The 19,759-nt window shown below is 45.4% G+C and overlaps 1 protein-coding gene across 17 annotated transcripts in view; it reads left to right on the top strand.

The window, feature by feature from the left end:
- Positions 1 to 19,759, top strand: part of SOX6 (SRY-box transcription factor 6) — a 442,476-nt gene that overhangs the window by 349,354 nt on the left and 73,363 nt on the right. For 15 of the 17 annotated variants that reach the window (XM_083164677.1, XM_083164684.1, XM_083164689.1 and 12 more), the window contains one exon: positions 5,252 to 5,372. In XM_083164677.1, coding sequence (XP_083020803.1) covers positions 5,252 to 5,372 — 121 coding nt within the window. The remainder of the gene's footprint in view (positions 1 to 5,251; positions 5,373 to 19,759) is intronic. The other 2 variants (XM_083164674.1, XM_083164676.1) reach the window with 1 other exon arrangement.

Here is a 19,759-nt window from a genome sequence, read left to right as displayed (position 1 = left end):
CTGATTAGTTAGTGACATGACTGTAGGACAGTCTTCCATAGAAATATGGCAGCTTGCAATGAACAACCACAGACTTGTGAGGATAGAGAGTATATTACTCTGCACTTTCCTCTATGGACTGTGAGCAGTATATGCTGGGAATAGTGTGTCATAGGATGGGCTTGGGAGAGTTTCTTGTATGGCACAATTATTGGGGTGTGGATCGTTTTATTGACCATAGTTAGGTTGACAGTCATTAGGTTGACACAGTTGGGTCGACAGGTGGGAAGGTCGACAGGGTTCTAGGTCGACATGGGACAAGGTCGACATGGGGTTAGGTCGACATAGGCGTAAGGTCGACATGGGTCAGGTCGTTAGATCGAAATGGTTTTTTTCACTGTTTTTTTTCCACGAATGTCGACACAGTCGACATGGACACAGTTGGAAGTCAACCTCAGCCCCTCGCATCACTTCGCTCGCGATGCTTCGGGCACACTATTTTATTCTCCCACCACGCCCTAGTGGATGGTAGGACATGAAATACTGCCTGTCAGCATATGTCGGCTCAAAAAACAGTGAAAAAACCCATGTCCACCTAACGACCTGTCGACCTAACGTATTTGTCGACCATGTCCCATGTTGACCTAGACACCTGTCAACCTTCACCCATGTCGACCTAGAACCCTGTCTACCTTCCCGCCTGTCGACCCAACAGTGTCGACCTAATGACCGTCGACGTAAGTGCTGTCGACAATACGACCGCATCCCCAATTATTTTGGCTTTACACGCTCCAACATACTACTGTACACACGTGAACATGGGACAGAACCATAACTCGCAGCTCCTGTCTGCAGAGGGGATTACTAGTAGCTGTGTTTACTGAGGTTTAGTTAGAATTGTTTAGATTTAAGGATAATCCAAAAAGCCTTGCCAGGATGGTGCATCAGAACAGTGGAATATCCACAAGTCTCTGGTAGGAAGAAGGATATTTTGCAGGTGGGATGATTGACAGGAGGTAATTCAGAATACAGTGACCGGGTTGTCGCAGCGTTATGTTGTAGACGTGTGTAAGAAACTTGTCTGCCTCAGCTAAACAAGAAATCGCTACTTCTAGCAAGTCCCCGTCATGGCTGAACAGCGCGCTAGTGATTGCACAAAGACCTTCTTATAATACTTTGATTTTCTGGAGAAATGAATTCAGGAAAATACTGTTACGTGTTTATTTCTAGGTGACCCTTTATTAACCTGTATCTTAAGATGTCCCCAAAGAGATCAGTTTGTTTGGTCAACGCAGCCGAGAGCTGGAGCGCACAGTGCGAGCGCTGTGCTGCATCGCCGGCCAGGAACGGGACATGGATTCGGGTGGATGTGCGGCCTGTTCTGCCGGTCACCACGGAGGAAAGGAACGAAACGTTCTCAAAAATAAAGAAACCTCCGACCACAGTATTTGTTGAGGTTTCACACTACGCTCAAAATAAGAGCAGAATTAAATGAATTAATATGTTATCATTTATTGTTTATCCAGCGATCACTTGTATACGGCTGTACTCTTTATATATATATATATATATATATATATATATATATATATATATATATATATACTGTATTTAACTATGTATTAAGATATTTTTGTACATACACCAAACAGCCCGCTCCCGTCAGACTCCGACAGTGCCGGGCATTATTTTTGACAAAACAATACGGCTTAGTTGTGGGTTGGACACATCAGGTGACACTGCTGAGTAATCTAATGTGCGGTACTGGGGTATCTGTGTGCGACTGAGTCTCTGAATCAGTACACAAAGTGCTAATGCAGCACACCCACTTTTCTTTTACATTTCAGGTTTTTGGAAACAGAATAAATAAAATATCCCAGTGTCAGAATTTTCATTAAGTAAGAACAGATTCCGTTTAATTTAAGTGTTCATCCATCATCCCTGACGAAACCCGGCCCTCGCAGCGTCACTAGAAATGTCCTACATGCACTCAGCCCATTCATGTATCGCCCCCACCCTAAGATGACAATTCAGGCGCGTGTCTGGGGCCCTCTGCAGATCTCGGCAGGCCTAAAGCAGGACGTGAACGGGATTCGTATATATATATAAATTACTGAGCATACCTCACAGACAGACTAAAACTCCATACGTTCTATAGAACAACATTATTTACTATGGTTTGGATTTGCAAAATTCGTGTGGGTTTGGATTTCTAAAGAACCGAACTGCACCTCTCTCACAAAAACTTGTGTACAATAACGACACAGAAAAATCCTTCTCGATGCCCGTCACCATCCATTCTCTACCAACCAGCTTCTGGGCGGAGTGGTGCAACATGGTGCCTCCACTGGTAGTAGTTGTGCAAACCCCGTTCCAGCTCAGTCCCATCTTTGCAGTTACTTGCTCGTCCTTTGTGTCCCTTTATTCCGGCTTTCCCTTTATTATATGCTATATTCTCTCCGGGGCGCAGAATACTTTGTCGCCTTCCTTAAGAGAAGTGTTTTTATTTTGAGCTGTTCATCAGCTAATTCCTTCAGCTCTCATCCTATCAGCGTCTGAGCAGACAAGCTACAACGTCCCTCGTCTTCATTACGTTTACAGGCCGTAATAAAATGGCTGCCAGCGCTGACAGCGGCTGTTTGTCTCTCTCTTGCTTTTATTCTTATTGAAGTATTGGTATTCTTGATGTGCACCGTTCAGTCATTTCTGCAGAATATTGTAGCGCATCAAGTCATAAAGCGCTGTGGAGAGGCAGGCGCCGGTAATGGAGGAAGGAATTAGTTTTATTTCATGCAATGATGTCGCAGTTTTACTGTAAATCTTGGGGCGTCCGAGCTATCACCGAGCGTTTAATATTCTCGGTTGTTGCTTTGGAATGTAAAATGTTTTGTATAATGCGGCGGTTGAGAATTGTTTCTGATTATGAATAATAAACGATAAAGGTATAAGAAATATTGTAATGTAAATATCTGATGGTGATGGGGGGAGGGGGCTGAACAATGCTGAGAATTGTGCTAGGAATGATGACATTCTCTGATAGTAACATCAGGTTGTAAAGAGAATACTCCTGTAAGTGAGGGTTATAATCATTACATATGAAAATTCTGGGCTGCAGCCTCCTCATACTCATTTGCATAGAATGCCGCTGGAAAAGATTGTGACACCGCTTACTGGGAGCAGTACCCCGGATCCACAAGGTGACAGTAGTTGCGAGCAGACATAAGTAAATCTGCTGTTACTGTACATCATTTGTGTTTTCGGAGGTCAAACTGTGTTTTCGGAGGTCAAACTTTGTGTTTTCGGAGGTTGCTCGGGGAGTGTGATCTGTGAGTTGTAATGTGGGTGGGGGGGGGCTCGGGGAGTGTAATCTGTGAGGTGTAATGAGGCTGGGAGGGGGGGGGGTGCTCGGGGAGTGTAATCTGTGAGGTGTAATGTGGCCGGGAGGGGGAGGGGGGGCTCGGGGAGTGTAATCTGTGAGGTGTAATGTGGCCGGGAGGGTCTGGGGGCTCGGGGAGTGTGATCTGTGAGGTGTAATGTGGCCGGGAGGGTCTGGGGGCTCGGGGAGTGTAATCTGTGAGGTGTAATGTGGCCAGGAGGGTCTGGGGGCTCGGGGAGTGTAATCTGTGAGGTGTAATGTGGCCGGGAGGGTCTGGGGGCTCGGGGAGTGTAATCTGTGAGGTGTAATGTGGCCGGGAGGGTCTGGGGGCTCGGGGAGTGTAATATGTGAGGTGTAATGTGGCCGGGAGGGTCTGGGGGCTCGGGGAGTGTGATATGTGAGGTGTAATGTGGCCCGGAGGGTCTGGGGGCTCGGGGAGTGTGATCTGTGAGGTGTAATGTGGCCGAGAGGGTCTGGGGGCTCGGGGAGTGTGATCTGTGAGGTGTAATGTGGCCGGGAGGGTCTGGGGGCTCGGGGAGCGTAATATGTGAGGTGTAATGTGGCCCGGAGGGTCTGGGGGCTCGGGGAGTGTGATCTGTGAGGTGTAATGTGGCCGGGAGGGTCTGGGGGCTCGGGGAGTGTAATCTGTGAGGTGTAATGTGGCCGGGAGGGTCTGGGGGCTCGGGGAGTGTAATATGTGAGGTGTAATGTGGCCCGGAGGGTCTGGGGGCTCGGGGAGTGTGATCTGTGAGGTGTAATGTGGCCGGGAGGGTCTGGGGGCTCGGGGAGTGTAATCTGTGAGGTGTAATGTGGCCGGGAGGGTCTGGGGGCTCGGGGAGTGTAATCTGTGAAATGTAATGTGGCCCGGAGGGTCTGGGGGCTCGGGAGTGTAATATGTGAGGTGTAATGTGGCCCGGAGGGTCTGGGGGCTCGGGGAGTGTAATCTGTGAGATGTAATGTGGCCGGAAGGGTCTGGGGGCTCAGGGAGTGTGATCTGTGAGGTGTAATGTGGCCGGGAGGGTCTGGGGGCTCGGGGAGTGTGATCTGTGAGGTGTAATGTGGCCCGGAGGGTCTGGGGGCTCGGGGAGTGTAATATGTGAGGTGTAATGTGGCCGGGAGGGTCTGGGGGCTCGGGGAGTGTGATCTGTGAGGTGTAATGTGGCCGGGAGGGTCTGGGGGCTCGGGGAGTGTAATCTGTGAGGTGTAATGTGGCCGGGAGGGTCTGGGGGCTCGGGGAGTGTAATCTGTGAAATGTAATGTGGCCCGGAGGGTCTGGGGGCTCGGGAGTGTAATATGTGAGGTGTAATGTGGCCCGGAGGGTCTGGGGGCTCGGGGAGTGTAATCTGTGAGATGTAATGTGGCCGGAAGGGTCTGGGGGCTCGGGGAGTGTGATCTGTGAGGTGTAATGTGGCCGGGAGGGTCTGGGGGCTCGGGGAGTAAAATGTGTGAGGTGTAATGTGGCCGGGAGGGTCTGGGGGCTCGGGGAGTGTAATGTGTGAGGTGTAATGTGGCCGGGAGGGTCTGGGGGCTCGGGGAGTGTGATCAGTGAGGTGTAATGTGGCCGGGAGGGTCTGGGGGCTCGGGGAGTGTAATCTGTGAGGTGTAATGTGGCCGGGAGGGTCTGGGGGCTCGGGGAGTGTAATCTGTGTGGTGTAATGTGGCCGGGAGGGTCTGGGGGCTCGGGGAGTGTAATCTGTGAGGTGTAATGTGGCCGGGAGGGTCTGGGGGATCGGGGAGTGTAATCTGTGAAATGTAATGTGGCCGGGAGGGTCTGGGGAGTGTGATCTGTGAGGTGTAATGTGGCCGGGAGGGTCTGGGGGCTCGGGGAGTGTGATCTGTGAAGTAATATCTGCCAGAATAGATTTGTACATTGTCTGATCAGAGTCTTGTGTTCAGCAGGTCCAAGGTCACATGCCTCCTCTCATGATCCCAATCTTTCCACACGACCAGCGGGCATTGGCAGCAGCTGCAGCCCAGCAGGGATTCCTCTTCCCCCCAGGACTAACCTATAAACCAGGTAAGTGATGAGAAGTACAGCTTGCTCTGTAGTGTGCTGGTTTCTGTCAGACTGATCTCTGCCCCAGTCACTGCAGCTGCAGCAGAGAGATGGACACATATAAAGTACTAACATTATCAAATGAAATAAACGATCCTAGACTGTCTTACTGATTGGGAGCTGCCATGCTGAGAACTCTAACTGTAGGCGGGGTTCTGTAAAAGTGGGTGGAGCTCTATAAGTGATGATTCTCCATCTATATAATACTAGACAGCAGATACAGGCATATTCAACCAGTTCTATAAGTGTTCAGGGTTAACGTCCAGAGAAGATGGGCAGTATAATCTGTGTCTGTAGCACTAAAACGAACTCCACCAGTAGAGCACAACATCGCCACTTGCAGGGAGTTGATGTATTTAGGAGCTCAGTGAAAACCATCCTTGTAATATGAACTGAATTGGGGGATAATTGATTATTAAGTGTCCTCCCGCTGCAGCTGCTTCAGACGTTCTCAGCGCCTCTTCATTTACATGTGGCGCCCTCGCTGCTCGCCCTGATACCCTCTAATCCTGGTCTTCAATCCTTTGTGCGGAGCAGAGATTCATTGTTCTCTGCAGAAATAGTCACCCTTAATTGGCTGAAGAAAATAATATAATACAGAGAAATGTGCGTGTAGAGTCCGGATGGTTTCTTCCGATATTCCGCGTTCTAGCAACAACTTCCGTGATCTTGTAGTTTTCAGGTCAGGTTGGTTACCTGGAAGCCATGCCTGTCACCACCTCTGTATTCCCCATATCCATGTGTTCTAGGCCCCCATGCCGCCTGGAGGAAACTCCCTCTTCTGGGCAGAGATGTAAATAAAGGGTTAATTATTTTGGGCAATGGCTGGAGATGTAGGAACTCTAAATCCTCTTCTACAGAGAGTCGCTGACACTTGTAATACTTATAATATGCAGGTTCCGCTACGGAATCACAGACCATCCCCGATAGTCGTTCATTTTTGCTGTCTTTCATTGTAAAGCGTTTCTATATATACACGTCCTCGTACCTCCTTTGCGGACACTAATTACAGTAATTATATAAATATAAGATAATAATTATAATGGCCATAGGGTAGGACTATAGATGATGGTGTGGGCGGTACTTATACAGATATGACACAATGTTACTGGCTAAAGGCTTACCACTGAACATAGGAACAATGTTTTCCAGGGACTAGACTGTAAATGCCAGGACTGCCACTGTAAATGCCAGGACTGCCACTGTAAATGCCAGGACTGCCACTGTAAATGCCAGGACTGCCACTGTAAATGCCAGGACTGCCACTGTAAATGCCAGGACTGCCACTGTAAATGCCAGGACTGCCACTGTAAATGATGGACTCCTTAATCTTTTCATGTATGAATTAAGATACACTAATGCAATATTTGTTATATGTGTCTTCACGGAATAAAAAAACACACACATTTTTGGAACTATAGAACATACACGCCTGTACTGGACAATACGCACCTGCAACATTAAAATGATTGTGGCTCATTATTTTAACCTTTTACAGGATTTTTTTTCTTTAAAGTAAAGTAAAATGAGTAATGAAATGCCTGGATCTGGTTTGTTCTTATGTTACTTATTGTTAGCCGGAAACACAAAATCCTCTAGTCTAGTTGAAAACAATACTTTTTTTTTGTTTATAACACAGATATTTTACTTTACTTGAGGCGTGCATACAAACATCATCTATGAAAAAAGATATAGTGTTTGACCATATAATATGCCCTGCCTTCCTTATATTCTTTTTACCTGCTCTGCTATTTTGAAGTTAAAAGATTTGACAGAAGTTCCTAAAAATGTAAATCTGCCACTAGGTGACATGCCTCCTAATTTTCATAAAGGTCCAAGCAAGAGGACACCATGCACTAGTGATGGCACAAGAGAGTTTCTATAGGAGAAGTGACGTCATTGTAGTGACTTCTGTGCATGCACTCATTATATTTACAGGAGCGTAACTCACTCCCAAATCATCAGCGGGACAGACCGGATACAACTGCGAAAATAAAAATACATAGCACTTCCTGTGCCCTTTAACCATGCAGGTCACATTCCACCGTATTCCAAATCCTGCCACCTGCCATTCCAATAAAATCTATATTATAGAACTGCAGCACTCCTACACTGGCGGGAATTTCTGCTGTGCTTAGGAAGACAAATACAATCCTGCTGCCCCGCCCCCCCATTCCCTGCTGCCCCGCCCCCCCCCCATTCCCACTTCGTAGACCGCGCCTGCACTTGGGGGCGAGCTCAGAGAGGACAGAAACCTCCCGTGGAGCAGAAGGGCAAGGAGGCACTCTGCCAAGCCCATCATACACAATGCTGCCTGGGGATAGAGGGGAACTGCAAATCACTCCTCTCTCCCTATGTGATGTGTGCGGGGAAGCATCACATCCATTAGTCCTTGCGTCCGTGCCCCCTGGCCACACCTACCTGCATTGGCCACGCCCTCTCCTCATTACCCAGGCCCGGCCCAGCTGCAGGCGCCCGTGCTCAAACCCAATAAATATAGTAAAGTAAACTTGCTGTGTCGACAGTGCCATTTAAGACTGATATATGTCCAAGGAATTCTCCACACAGGCCCTTATGTATGAGCCTGTGAGGTGCAGGCACCGGCGAGAGTCCGAATTATCCCCTACATTTATAAGTAATAATTCTAAAAGGAAAACCAGGTCGGCTGTCCTAAAGTGATCAATGCTGAGAAAAGGCGGAATTGAAACGAGAATATCAGCACAAAAGAACCTGTTTTATTCATGAGCAGGAATCCGACATCTTCTATAAATATTAAATTATGTTGTGCCAAATAATAACAGAATCTGTTTTATCGGATACATCGTGTTACAGTAAATTGCCGGAGTATTCTTCCAAAGTATCATTTTATTCCTGGCAAGCAGGACGAGACTCCTCGTTACTCTTCTAATTGGCGGATACAATCACCTGGATTAACACACAACTCGTAGGAAAGTCAAAGTGTAATTGGGATAAATGCGTCGGGTGAGAATAAACACACACTGCAGCCTGCTCTACGCAGATACATTATAAAACTGCAAATTGATAAATAAGTGAATATGTAAATTGCCGGGATATTCCATCCAACATCGCGGCAGATGTTTCTTGCTAATGAATGCTGATATAACAATGACGCCGGCGAGATATTGTCACTTTCTGGAGAAAATGTGGAATCACTTCAACAATAAATACGGTCATGAAAGTATTCAGCGTTGGATCCTGGACAACAGCAGGCGGTATGTTTTGTTGTTCTGCCTTAAGTACAGTGACCAACTGTGATACTGAAGAAGGTCTAGTCAGCCTAGAACGCAACCGTCACTGCAGTACATCCCAGAGGTTCTCAAAGGGGGTTAAGATCTGGAATCTGTGCCGGCCAGTACATCCAGGTTGTCGAATTTTCTCTATACAGGTCCAGCGTCACCCTGGAAACATGACAGGGTAAAACAACCCCAATGTGAGAACGGAGTTATCGTGAACATCTCTATAGGTACTTGTGGATTATCACGGCTCCCACGATGGGCATCGCACATGAAAAAATCGCATCGCATTGCATGCAAATGCATTGAAATTAGTATGAAACATGTTGAATGGCCCCCAAATGGCATTTTTGAGGCTGTACCACCCCCACTATCAACGCAAACCCGAAGTGTGGCGAGCGCAGCGGTACGCGTCCTACGACCTTTTCATACATCCACTATCCACGTCGGCGTGGAGTTGAGAATAGAAAGTGTGGCGAGCCCCGCGAGGGGACGCGGATACCTTCACAGGTATCTGCGTCCCCTCGCGGGCTTCACAGGTGTCCGCGTCCGCTCGCCACGCTTCGGGCTCGGTGGCTCGCTGCGCTCGACACACTTTCTATTCTCAACTCCACGCCGACGTGGATAGTGGGGGTATGAAAAGGTCGTAGGACGCGTACCGCCGCAGCTCGCCACGCTTCAGGTTTGCGTTGATAGTGGGGGTGGTACAGCCTCAAAAATGCCATTTGGGGGCCATTCAACATGTTTCATACTAATTTCAATGCATTTGGATGCTTTTGTTAAAAATCGCATGCGATTTTCTCAAAAACTGCAAAAATCGCATCCCATCGCATACCACTATATATGGCATGCGATGGGAGCTGTGATAATCCACAAGTACCTCTCTATATTTTTCAGAGTTAATACGACCGTACATTACCACTAGTGGACCCATACCACAACAGCTAAAACATCCCCACTGTATAACACCACAGACATCGCCAAGCCCAAACCGTCCATCTGATCTACAAAGTATAAATGGTGAGTCGTCTCCCTGTCACACTCTCAGCCATTGTTTTTGTGCTCTTTGCACCATTGCAAGCACTGGGCCGCATTCTTCTTTGTGAATAAGAGTTTATCAGCAGCTGCTCGCCCATAATGTCCAAGTGAATGGGCCTCCGAACAAAAAGTTCTTGCCAAGATTTGGGGCACAATCTGTGGCCACATTCATGCTGTGCGACCGGTGAGCACACTGAATGTTTATATCACACCCTGGTCCAATACATTCCCACGTTGTGCAAAATGTGTTTTTTTACAGATTAATTTGATCAATCCCCACTCGTTTAGCCTGGAGTGGGGAGAACAGTAATTAAATCAATAACATTCAGTCTAATCTCGGTTTATACTCTCTTCTCCGCTAAATTCTTCTGTCTGAAGAATCCGGATTTACGGTAATTCCCAATCAGTGTCCAGGATGCTTCACATCTGTAAAACCTAAAGAAAAAATCCTAATATTTCTAAATGAAAGTCTTATATTGTTATGCAGAATAATACAAAGTGGGAACTGTCACTGTGTCCCCAGATCACTAAATAACTATGATGGATCATCTGTTCCAAAAAATACATAACTCCCCAATCCTTAAGGGTCTTGGACCTGATAATCTAGTGTGTACATTATACCTGGCAACAATCCTTATTCTTACTGGATAGTTTCATTGACGGCGGCTCATAGATACTGTATATTTAGTCTGTTCGATATATCGGTGGCAGGTGTGTACACAGATACATTACATGCTGTCGGTCCTTCAGCACAGCCGATGTGTAAGGGCAACCACTGGCTGCAGGAGATTCCGACAGACAGTAACACCAATGTTGGAATCCCGACTGTTAAAAGCCCGAAAGTAAATTTTTCAGTGGCTATTCTCCCTCCATGGGGGTCCACGACCCCCATGGAGGGAGAATAGGACCTGTGGCGAGCCTCCGAGCCTGCAGCTTGGCGAGTGAAGAACGCCCACAAAGGGTTTCTATGCGCTCACCGGCAGTGGAGATTCCGATGTCGACCTAATGACTGTCAGAATTCCGATAGTCGGACCCCCATACCACACCCTTCACAGATATGATGTCTAGACCGATATATTGAGAGGCTGATAGGGCGCTCCACTGGTGCTGTGGCCTTATCTGTCCAGCCCAAGCAAGTAATAAGGGTTAGGTGAGGTTTTCCAATGAGAAAGGTGGGAGTATGATGTACTGTAATACAATCCATCCACTGAACATTTGAATTGAATTAAATATAGCGATGAGATTGCACCCAGTGGCGAGTCCTGGAGCTAATCAGGTTGGTTATCAGAACTGACTGTGATTTGGAGAGGGGGGGGGGGTCGTCCTGACACGTGCGTGATTCCCGCAGAAAGTAGAAGAATAACTCTCACATCAAAGCATTTGAGGTCCTGATAGAAATGTGAGGGAAAAAAATGCTGCAACATGTCAGCTGATCCCGTGCCAGGTATTCAAAAACTGTTCGTCGTGTAACCCTTCCACTCCCATAATCTCATGTGGGAGAGCACTGAAGTGTTGGAAACCGTCATTCACTTATACAAATTATTCCACATTCTACTGATTCATTGTTACGCTCTAATCATTTCATAACTCTCGATTCACACCACAGATTTGGTTTAAAATGCCACATGGGAATATTACATGATGGCACTGTCAAACATTTGCTATTATTATTACCACCAGTTATTTTATATAGTGCACACATATTCCACATCGCTGTATAGAGAATATTATTACCAGTTATTTATATAGCGCACACATATTCCACAGCGCTGTACAGAGACTATTATTACCAGTTATTATATAGCGCACACATATTCCGCAGCGCTGTATAGAGAATATTATTACCAGTTATTTATATAGCGCACACATATTCCACAGCGCTGTACAGAGATTATTATCACCAGTTATTATATAGCACACACATATTCCGCTTCGCTGTATAGAGAATATTATTACCAGTTATTATAAAGCGCACACATATTCTGCAGCGCTGTACAGAGAATATTATTACCAGTTATTATATAGCACACACATATTCCGCAGCGCTGTACAAAGACTATTATTACCAGTTATTATATAGCGCACACATATTCCACAGCGCTGTACAGAGACTATTATTACCAGTTATTATGTAGCGCACACATATTCTGCAGCGCTGTACAGAGAATATTATTACCAGTTATTATATAGCGCACACATATTCCGCAGCGCTGTACAGAGACTATTATTACCAGTTATTATGTAGCGCACACATATTCCGCAGCGCTGTACAGAGACTATTATTACCAGTTATTATATAGCGCACACATATTCTGCAGCGCCAGTGGAGCTTACAATCTATATTCCCTACCACATATATTCCCATATGACCCTCCCCCACCACCTTTTGATTGCACGGGAACATATATTATGGGGAGGATGTGACACAGGAAATGTTGGTACTCCTATGATCTGCCGCTGGCTGCAGTACACGGAGAGAAATAAAACTTTACCTTTAATCTGTCAACTCCTTGTAATTCCGCTACAGTAACAAAATACATCTTTAAAGAGTCATACAACTAATTGTTTTACGGTCCCAATCTATACATATCAAACATAATGGGACCAACTCAACAAAGCACTGCATTAATAATTAATTTACTAATACATTAGCAGCACATTTAATTAATAATACATTTAAGCGCCGCTATTCTTTTCTACCTTCCATCATTGTAAAGTTTTTTTTTACCACACTTGAATAAAACGTGTCGGCAATTTACATCTGGTATCCTCGCAACTTTCCCCAAACGTGTCACCGTGAGCCCTGTCTGTTTTCCGCCCCCTCACAGATCACTTTGTACCGTTTGTTGTTGTGAAACAATGGTGACTGAAAATGGCTAAGTGTCTGCGTCGCTCTTCAGCGACACTCGGGATAAAAGCAATGACTAGGGAAAGGCAGCCCTGGAGAATTAAATTAAAATCACATATTTCTCCCTTTACGAGCGCATTAAACTCCTCCTGAGCAGACTTATCTCTGTAAAGATAATGACCTTGACAATTACTTGCCCAACACAAACCTTTGGCGTAATCATTCTGTGACCGGAACAGGCCCATTCTCTTCTCTTTAATTGCTTCAACGCTGGTATTAAATATATCCCTTATACAATCAGACTAAAGTGATCAGGGCTTTAATGAATGGGATTCTCTCTCCTCCACTCAGCAGAATGTTCCCTGTGTATAAATGTGCGGTGCTATTTATTATTACTATGTATAGCTCAAATAGAATTTAAGTATATAGAAGATTTGCTTTATATATTAATATATATAGATATATCTCATACATATACAGTAGGTGGGTCAAACATCCCCCCCCCCCAAGAGAGATACAGGGACAGATTCTTCAAGCTTCAAAAGTGATAATATGGAGAGTGATAGACAGCCAGCCAATCAGCTCCTGTCTGACATTTTTCAAACACAGTCTGTGACATGGCAGGTAGGAGCTGATTGGCTGGCTGTCTATCACCCTCCATTTTATCACTTTTGGAGCTTAGAGAATCCGACCCACAGTCTGACGCCCATCCACCATTTAACAGGGAACCCACAAAAACTGGGGGCCCTCCCCCCTCAAAGAATACAATCGCCATAATGAAAAAATATGCGTATTATTACATAAGGGGGACTAATGTACAGGGTGTGGATTCAGTTATTAGTCTATTAGGAAAGTTTCCAGGGGTTATTTAAAAAAAAATAAAAATAAAATTGTTAACAGAATAAAAGTAATTACTATCAGTCAGAACATAGCCTGCAACCAGCAAAATGAGATCCAATTCTGGGTGTGCCGGCTGAAGCAATAAAGGGAAAGAAATAAGCTTAAGAGGAACATTGAAACGTCTTAAGACATTGAAATCCAGCATCTGTTCGGAGACGCACCATTGGGAAGCGTCATGGCAAACTCTTTCAAGATGTTTGTGGCGGGGTGCGGGGGGTAACACTTTGTCACTGGTTGCTGAGGTGAGCGTCGCAACATTCATTATATGCTGAGGTTTCAGAAAACGCCAAATATCTCTGCCTACACAAATTATAGGAGTCCTCAGCCAATAGAAATCTCTGGAGCAGTTTCCCCATATATTTTGTGTATATGGTAAAGAGGTGCACATGTGAATCTGCGAGAGAGCATCCATAGTATCAGGCAAGGATACAATGGGACTTGAGAGCTTACAATCTAATGAATGTAAATACCCAGTGCAGCAATGGGCTGGGCTACCTGGAGGTATTATCAGCCATACCCAGGTCAAAGTTCCCTGTCCGCAGCCCATGACACGGCCATGTAAATGACCCTAAATAAAGCATGACGGTACATGAATATTAGTGCGTATGTGTCGTCTATAGCAACTAATCAGCTTTATACAATTAAAGGCACAAGCTGATTTGTTGCTATTGACAACTTCCAGGTCGCAGGGCCCTGGGTGTGGCACCATCGCTGCCCCACAGCACCCTGCAGCCAATAGAGTGTTGGGAAGTACTCTATTTCCTGGTGCCAGCGGCCCCTTGGCATCATGTCAGGTATTCAGGAGGCAGCACAAAGCCCTGCTCTGGCACTTTAAGCTGTAATGGGGATGCGCTCACACTGTACAGCGTTGCATAACATGCCGGCGTTCTATAGACGGTGCGTCATTATAATATTGTACCACTCAATCGACATCTAAATAGCAACATAATTACAAATAGGGCCAATTGTAATAGGGTGAGAGTTTCAGAAAGTGAGAGATTTTGGGAGCGTTTTCCCATGTTATTTAAAGCAGCAATCAATTACATGGCAAAATCAACCTGGTTTTGCAGTGTAATTGATTGCTGCTTTAAATAACATGGGAAAACGCTCCCAAAATCTCTCACTTTCTGAAACTCTCACCCTATTACATTTGGCCCATAATGTTCCAAATGAATCACACAACGGGATACATTGCAATCTATCCAGCGACCTAGTAGGAGGCATTCCTGTAAACCTGTGCTAGTATGTCGCCTCGCTGGTATTCCCTGCCTGCAGGTGTGCATTCTACAGAAAGCTCTTACTGCAAAGATCCCGCCCAACGCCTAATAAATAATGGACATTGTGGCATTGTTTCATTAAGGCCCTGCTGGTGAAGGCGCTATGTGAGACTGATCGGATCTGGAACCTGGCATGATAAGGGAGTGCCTCCTGTCATTTCTATTGTGATCCAGCCCAGAACAGAGTTATGTAACTTTCCTGCATTGTTTCGTAGAAATAACTGATTGTGTTGGGACACGTTGAGCTGAATTAAGGCTCATTCCTTCTAAAATATTTGGACAGGATCAAACAATCAAAATAGAAAATAAATATTCAATCATTCCAGCGGATACACAAAGGGAAATATGTCCTATTTCTACGCAGGGATTATTGTGTTTCTCAGCCCTTAATAAACCCAGACACATTACTGGATGTGATCTGCAGAGAACCATCCCCTTCCCCTTATAGCTGGGTATAATTACACATTATCCAGCTGTCCCAATAGAACAGCGCCCTCAGGTGGCCAAATTGTCTTCTCAAATTGCTCATCTTTCTCAGTTTGTGTTGGATACAGTGAGTTTTATTTGCTAACATGGGAGAGTTCTACTTCTGATGTGATGTTGCTATGGGCAACCAACCCCATTATATCTATTGTCTTCTAGATGGTGCTAAATAAATAAGAAATAGATTCTGACCCTAATAAATAAACCCCAGTGACTCTCGGGTGTTAGAGTAGCATACCTCCCAACTTTTTGATGGTGGGGTCGGGACTCCCGTGCGTTCCAGAAAAGGGGACATGGCCTCCGAAAAGGGGGTTGGCCTTGTGGGATGACGCGTCCTCCGGCCGCGTCCCCGTTTTTCGGCGCTGAATAGACGCTATGCGCACAGCGTCTGTTCTGGTCAGGCTGGGGGGACTCCCAACTGCGCCCCCCCCCCCCCCCAAATGAAAAAATGGACACGTAAAATACCTCCTACAGCTCGCCAACAACATGGTTGCCCCAGGTTACGCCTGACCAGCGACATAGAGTGCTGTAACCAAAACTGTGTTTATTGCACAATAAATCCTCTTTAAATATATCACCCATTGAATCGGAGGACGTTCTGAGAGGCAAAAGAGCGTTTCATGAATAATTCATGGCCCTAAGAGGCGTCATACCTAAAATAGATCACCCTAATAGTGTAAATGGTTATCTACATCCTCTTTACAGCATCGTTATGTCTGCGGCCCCTTTCGCTCTGTTACATGATACAAGGCAAAGGGAAAGTGACTGTATTTAACCTGAATTCCCATATTCCTGGCCAGGAGATTCAGTGAAAAGGAATTAGAATAATGTAATCGCGGCCGGACAGTTCGTGTCATTAGATTTGTTTAGTTTCCAGCAGGAGAACGAGCGAGAGAAGAAATAGTACAGGTCGTCAGCGAACCAAAATCAACCACATGGAAGGGGGAAAATAAGATGGGATATTTTGAATATTGCTCGGTAGGACGCCAGCACAATATAGTGTTAGCGGAAGCATTGTAGCAGATCGTCATGTGCAATCAGGAGGCAATTGTTACTGGACTGTGTGTGCCACATACTGTGCTCAATGGCCTGATGAGGCATTATGGGCCGAATGGAAAGCGGCTGGCCAGATTAGGAAGGGACTTTCTAACTTAACATTAATGCGGGCTTGGCTGGGTGTCACCCCATGCTGGAACAGAGGAGGGGGGAGGGAGGTAGTTAGTTTATGCATTGTTACACATGTAAACATATCACACCGACTTGTACTCGGTGACCTCTTGTTTTTAAGCTACAAATGTATCCATGAATGTCTATATAGATTGTAAGCTTGCAGCAGGGCCCTCTTACCTCCAAGTCTGTCTGTTGTTACCCAGTTTGTTCTATCATTGTCTACAATAGTAAAGTGTAACGGAATCTGCTGCGCTATATAAGACACTGTAACGGAATCTGCTGCGTTATATAAGACACTGTAACGGAATCTGCTGCGCTATATAAGACACTGTAACGGAATCTGCTGCGTTATATAAGACACTGTAACGGAATCTGCTGCGCTATATAAGACACTGTAACGTAATCTGCTGCGCTATATAAGACACTGTAACGGAATCTGCTGCGCTATTTAAGACACTGTAACGGAATCTGCTGCGCTATATAAGTCACTGTAACGGAATCTGCTGCGCTATATAAGACGCTGTAACGGAATCTGCTGCGCTATATAAGACGCTGTAACGGAATCTGCTGCGCTATTTAAGACACTGTAACGGAATCTGCTGCGCTATATAAGACACTGTAACGGAATCTGCTGCGCTATATAAGACGCTGTAACGGGATCTGCTGCGCTATATAAGACGCTGTAACGGAATCTGCTGCGCTATATAAGACACTGTAACGGAATCTGCTGCGCTATATAAGACACTAACGGAATCTGCTGCGCTATATAAGACGCTGTAACGGAATCTGCTGCGCTATATAAGACACTGTAACGGAATCTGCTGCGCTATATAAGACGCTGTAACGGAATCTGCTGCGCTATATAAGACACTGTAACGGAATCTGCTGCGCTATATAAGACACTGTAACGGAATCTGCTGCGCTATATAACACACTGTAACGGAATCTGCTGCGCTATATAACACACTGTAACGGAATCTGCTTTCGCTATATAAGACACTGTAACAGAATCTGCTGCGCTATATAAGACACTGTAACGGAACCTGCTGCGCTATATAAGACACTGTAACGGAATCTGCTGCGCTATATAAGACACTGTAATGGAACCTGCTGCGCTATATAAGACACTGTAACGGAATCTGCTGCGCTATATAAGACACTGTAATGGAATCTGCTGCGCTATATAAGACACTGTAACGGAATCTGCTGCTCTATATAAGACACTAACGGAATCTGCTGCGCTATATAAGACGCTGTAACGGAATCTGCTGCGCTATATAAGACACTGTAACGGAATCTGCTGCGCTATATAAGACGCTGTAACGTAATCTGCTGCGCTATATAAGACACTGTAACGGAATCTGCTGCGCTATATAAGACACTGTAACGGAATCTGCTGCGCTATATAAGACACTGTAACGGAATCTGCTGCGCTATATAAGACACTGTAACGGAATCTGCTGCGCTATATAAGACACTGTAACGGAATCTGCTGCGCTATATAAGACACTGTAACGGAATCTGCTGCGCTATATAAGACACTGTAACGGAACCCGCTGCGCTATATAAGACACTGTAACGGAATCTGCTGCGCTATATAAGACACTGTAACGGAATATGCTGCGCTATATAAGACACTGTAACGGAATCTGCTGCGCTATATAAGACATTAACGGAATCTGCTGCGCTATATAAGACACTAACGGAATCTGCTGCGCTATATAAGACGCTGTAACGGAATCTGCTGCGCTATATAAGACACTAACGGAATCTGCTGCGCTATATAAGACACTGTAACGGAATCTGCTGCGCTATATAAGACACTGTAACGGAATCTGCTGCGCTATATAAGACACTAACGGAATCTGCTGCGCTATATAAGACACTGTAACGGAATCTGCTGCGCTATATAAGACACTGTAACGGAATCTGCTGCGCTATATAAGACACTGTACACTGTAACGGAATCTGCTGCGCTATATAAGACACTGTAACGGAATCTGCTGCGCTATATAAGACGCTGTAACGGGATCTGCTGCGCTATATAAGACGCTGTAACGGAATCTGCTGCGCTATATAAGACGCTGTAACGGAATCTGCTGCGCTATATAAGACACTGTAACGGAATCTGCTGCGCTATATAAGACGCTGTAACGGAATCTGCTGCGCTATATAAGACACTGTAACGGAATCTGCTGCGCTATATAAGACGCTGTAACGGAATCTGCTGCGCTATATAAGACGCTGTAACGGAATCTGCTGCGCTATATAAGACACTGTAACGGAATCTGCTGCGCTATATAACACACTGTAACGGAATCTGCTTTCGCTATATAAGACACTGTAACGGAATCTGCTGCGCTATATAAGACACTGTAATGGAACCTGCTGCGCTATATAAGACACTGTAACGGAATCTGCTGCGCTATATAAGACACTGTAACGGAATCTGCTGCGCTATATAAGACACTGTAACGGAATCTGCTGCTCTATATAAGACACTAACGGAATCTGCTGCGCTATTTAAGACACTGTAACGGAATCTGCTGCGCTATATAAGACACTGTAACGGAATCTGCTGCGCTATATAAGACACTGTAACGGAATCTGCTGCGCTATATAAGACACTGTAACGGAATCTGCTGCGCTATATAAGACACTGTAACGGAATCTGCTGCGCTATATAAGACACTGTAACGGAATCTGCTGCGCTATATAAGACACTGTAATGGAATCTGCTGCGCTATATAAGACACTGTAACGGAATCTGCTGCGCTATATAAGACACTGTAACGGAATCTGCTGCGCTATATAAGACACTGTAACGGAATCTGCTGCGCTATATAAGACACTGTAACGGAATCTGCTGCGCTATATAAGACACTGTAACGGAATCTGCTGCGCTATATAAGACACTGTAACGGAATCTGCTGCGCTATATAAGACACTAACGGAATCTGCTGCGCTATATAAGACACTAACGGAATCTGCTGCGCTATATAAGACACTAACGGAATCTGCTGCGCTATATAAGACGCTGTAACGGAATCTGCTGCGCTGTATAAGACACTGTAACAGAATCTGCTGCGCTATATAAGACACTGTAACGTATATATGCTGCGTTATGTAAGACAATGTAACGGAATCTGCTGCGCTATATAAGACACTGTAACGTATATATGCTGCTTTATGTAAGACAATGTAACGGAATCTGCTGCGCTATATAAGACACTGTAACGGAATCTGCTGCGCTGTATAAGACACTGTAACAGAATCTGCTGCGCTATATAAGACACTGTAACGTATATATGCTGCATTATGTAAGACAATGTAACGGAATCTGCTGCGCTATATAAGACACTGTAACATAATCTGCTG

This window comes from Crinia signifera, chromosome 11 (genome assembly GCF_055691185.1).
Source record: "Crinia signifera chromosome 11, ASM5569118v1, whole genome shotgun sequence".
NCBI classification, from domain to species: domain Eukaryota; kingdom Metazoa; phylum Chordata; class Amphibia; order Anura; family Myobatrachidae; genus Crinia; species Crinia signifera.
Note: the sequence above shows the minus strand (reverse complement) of the source record. Positions and strands in the feature narration are given on the sequence as shown.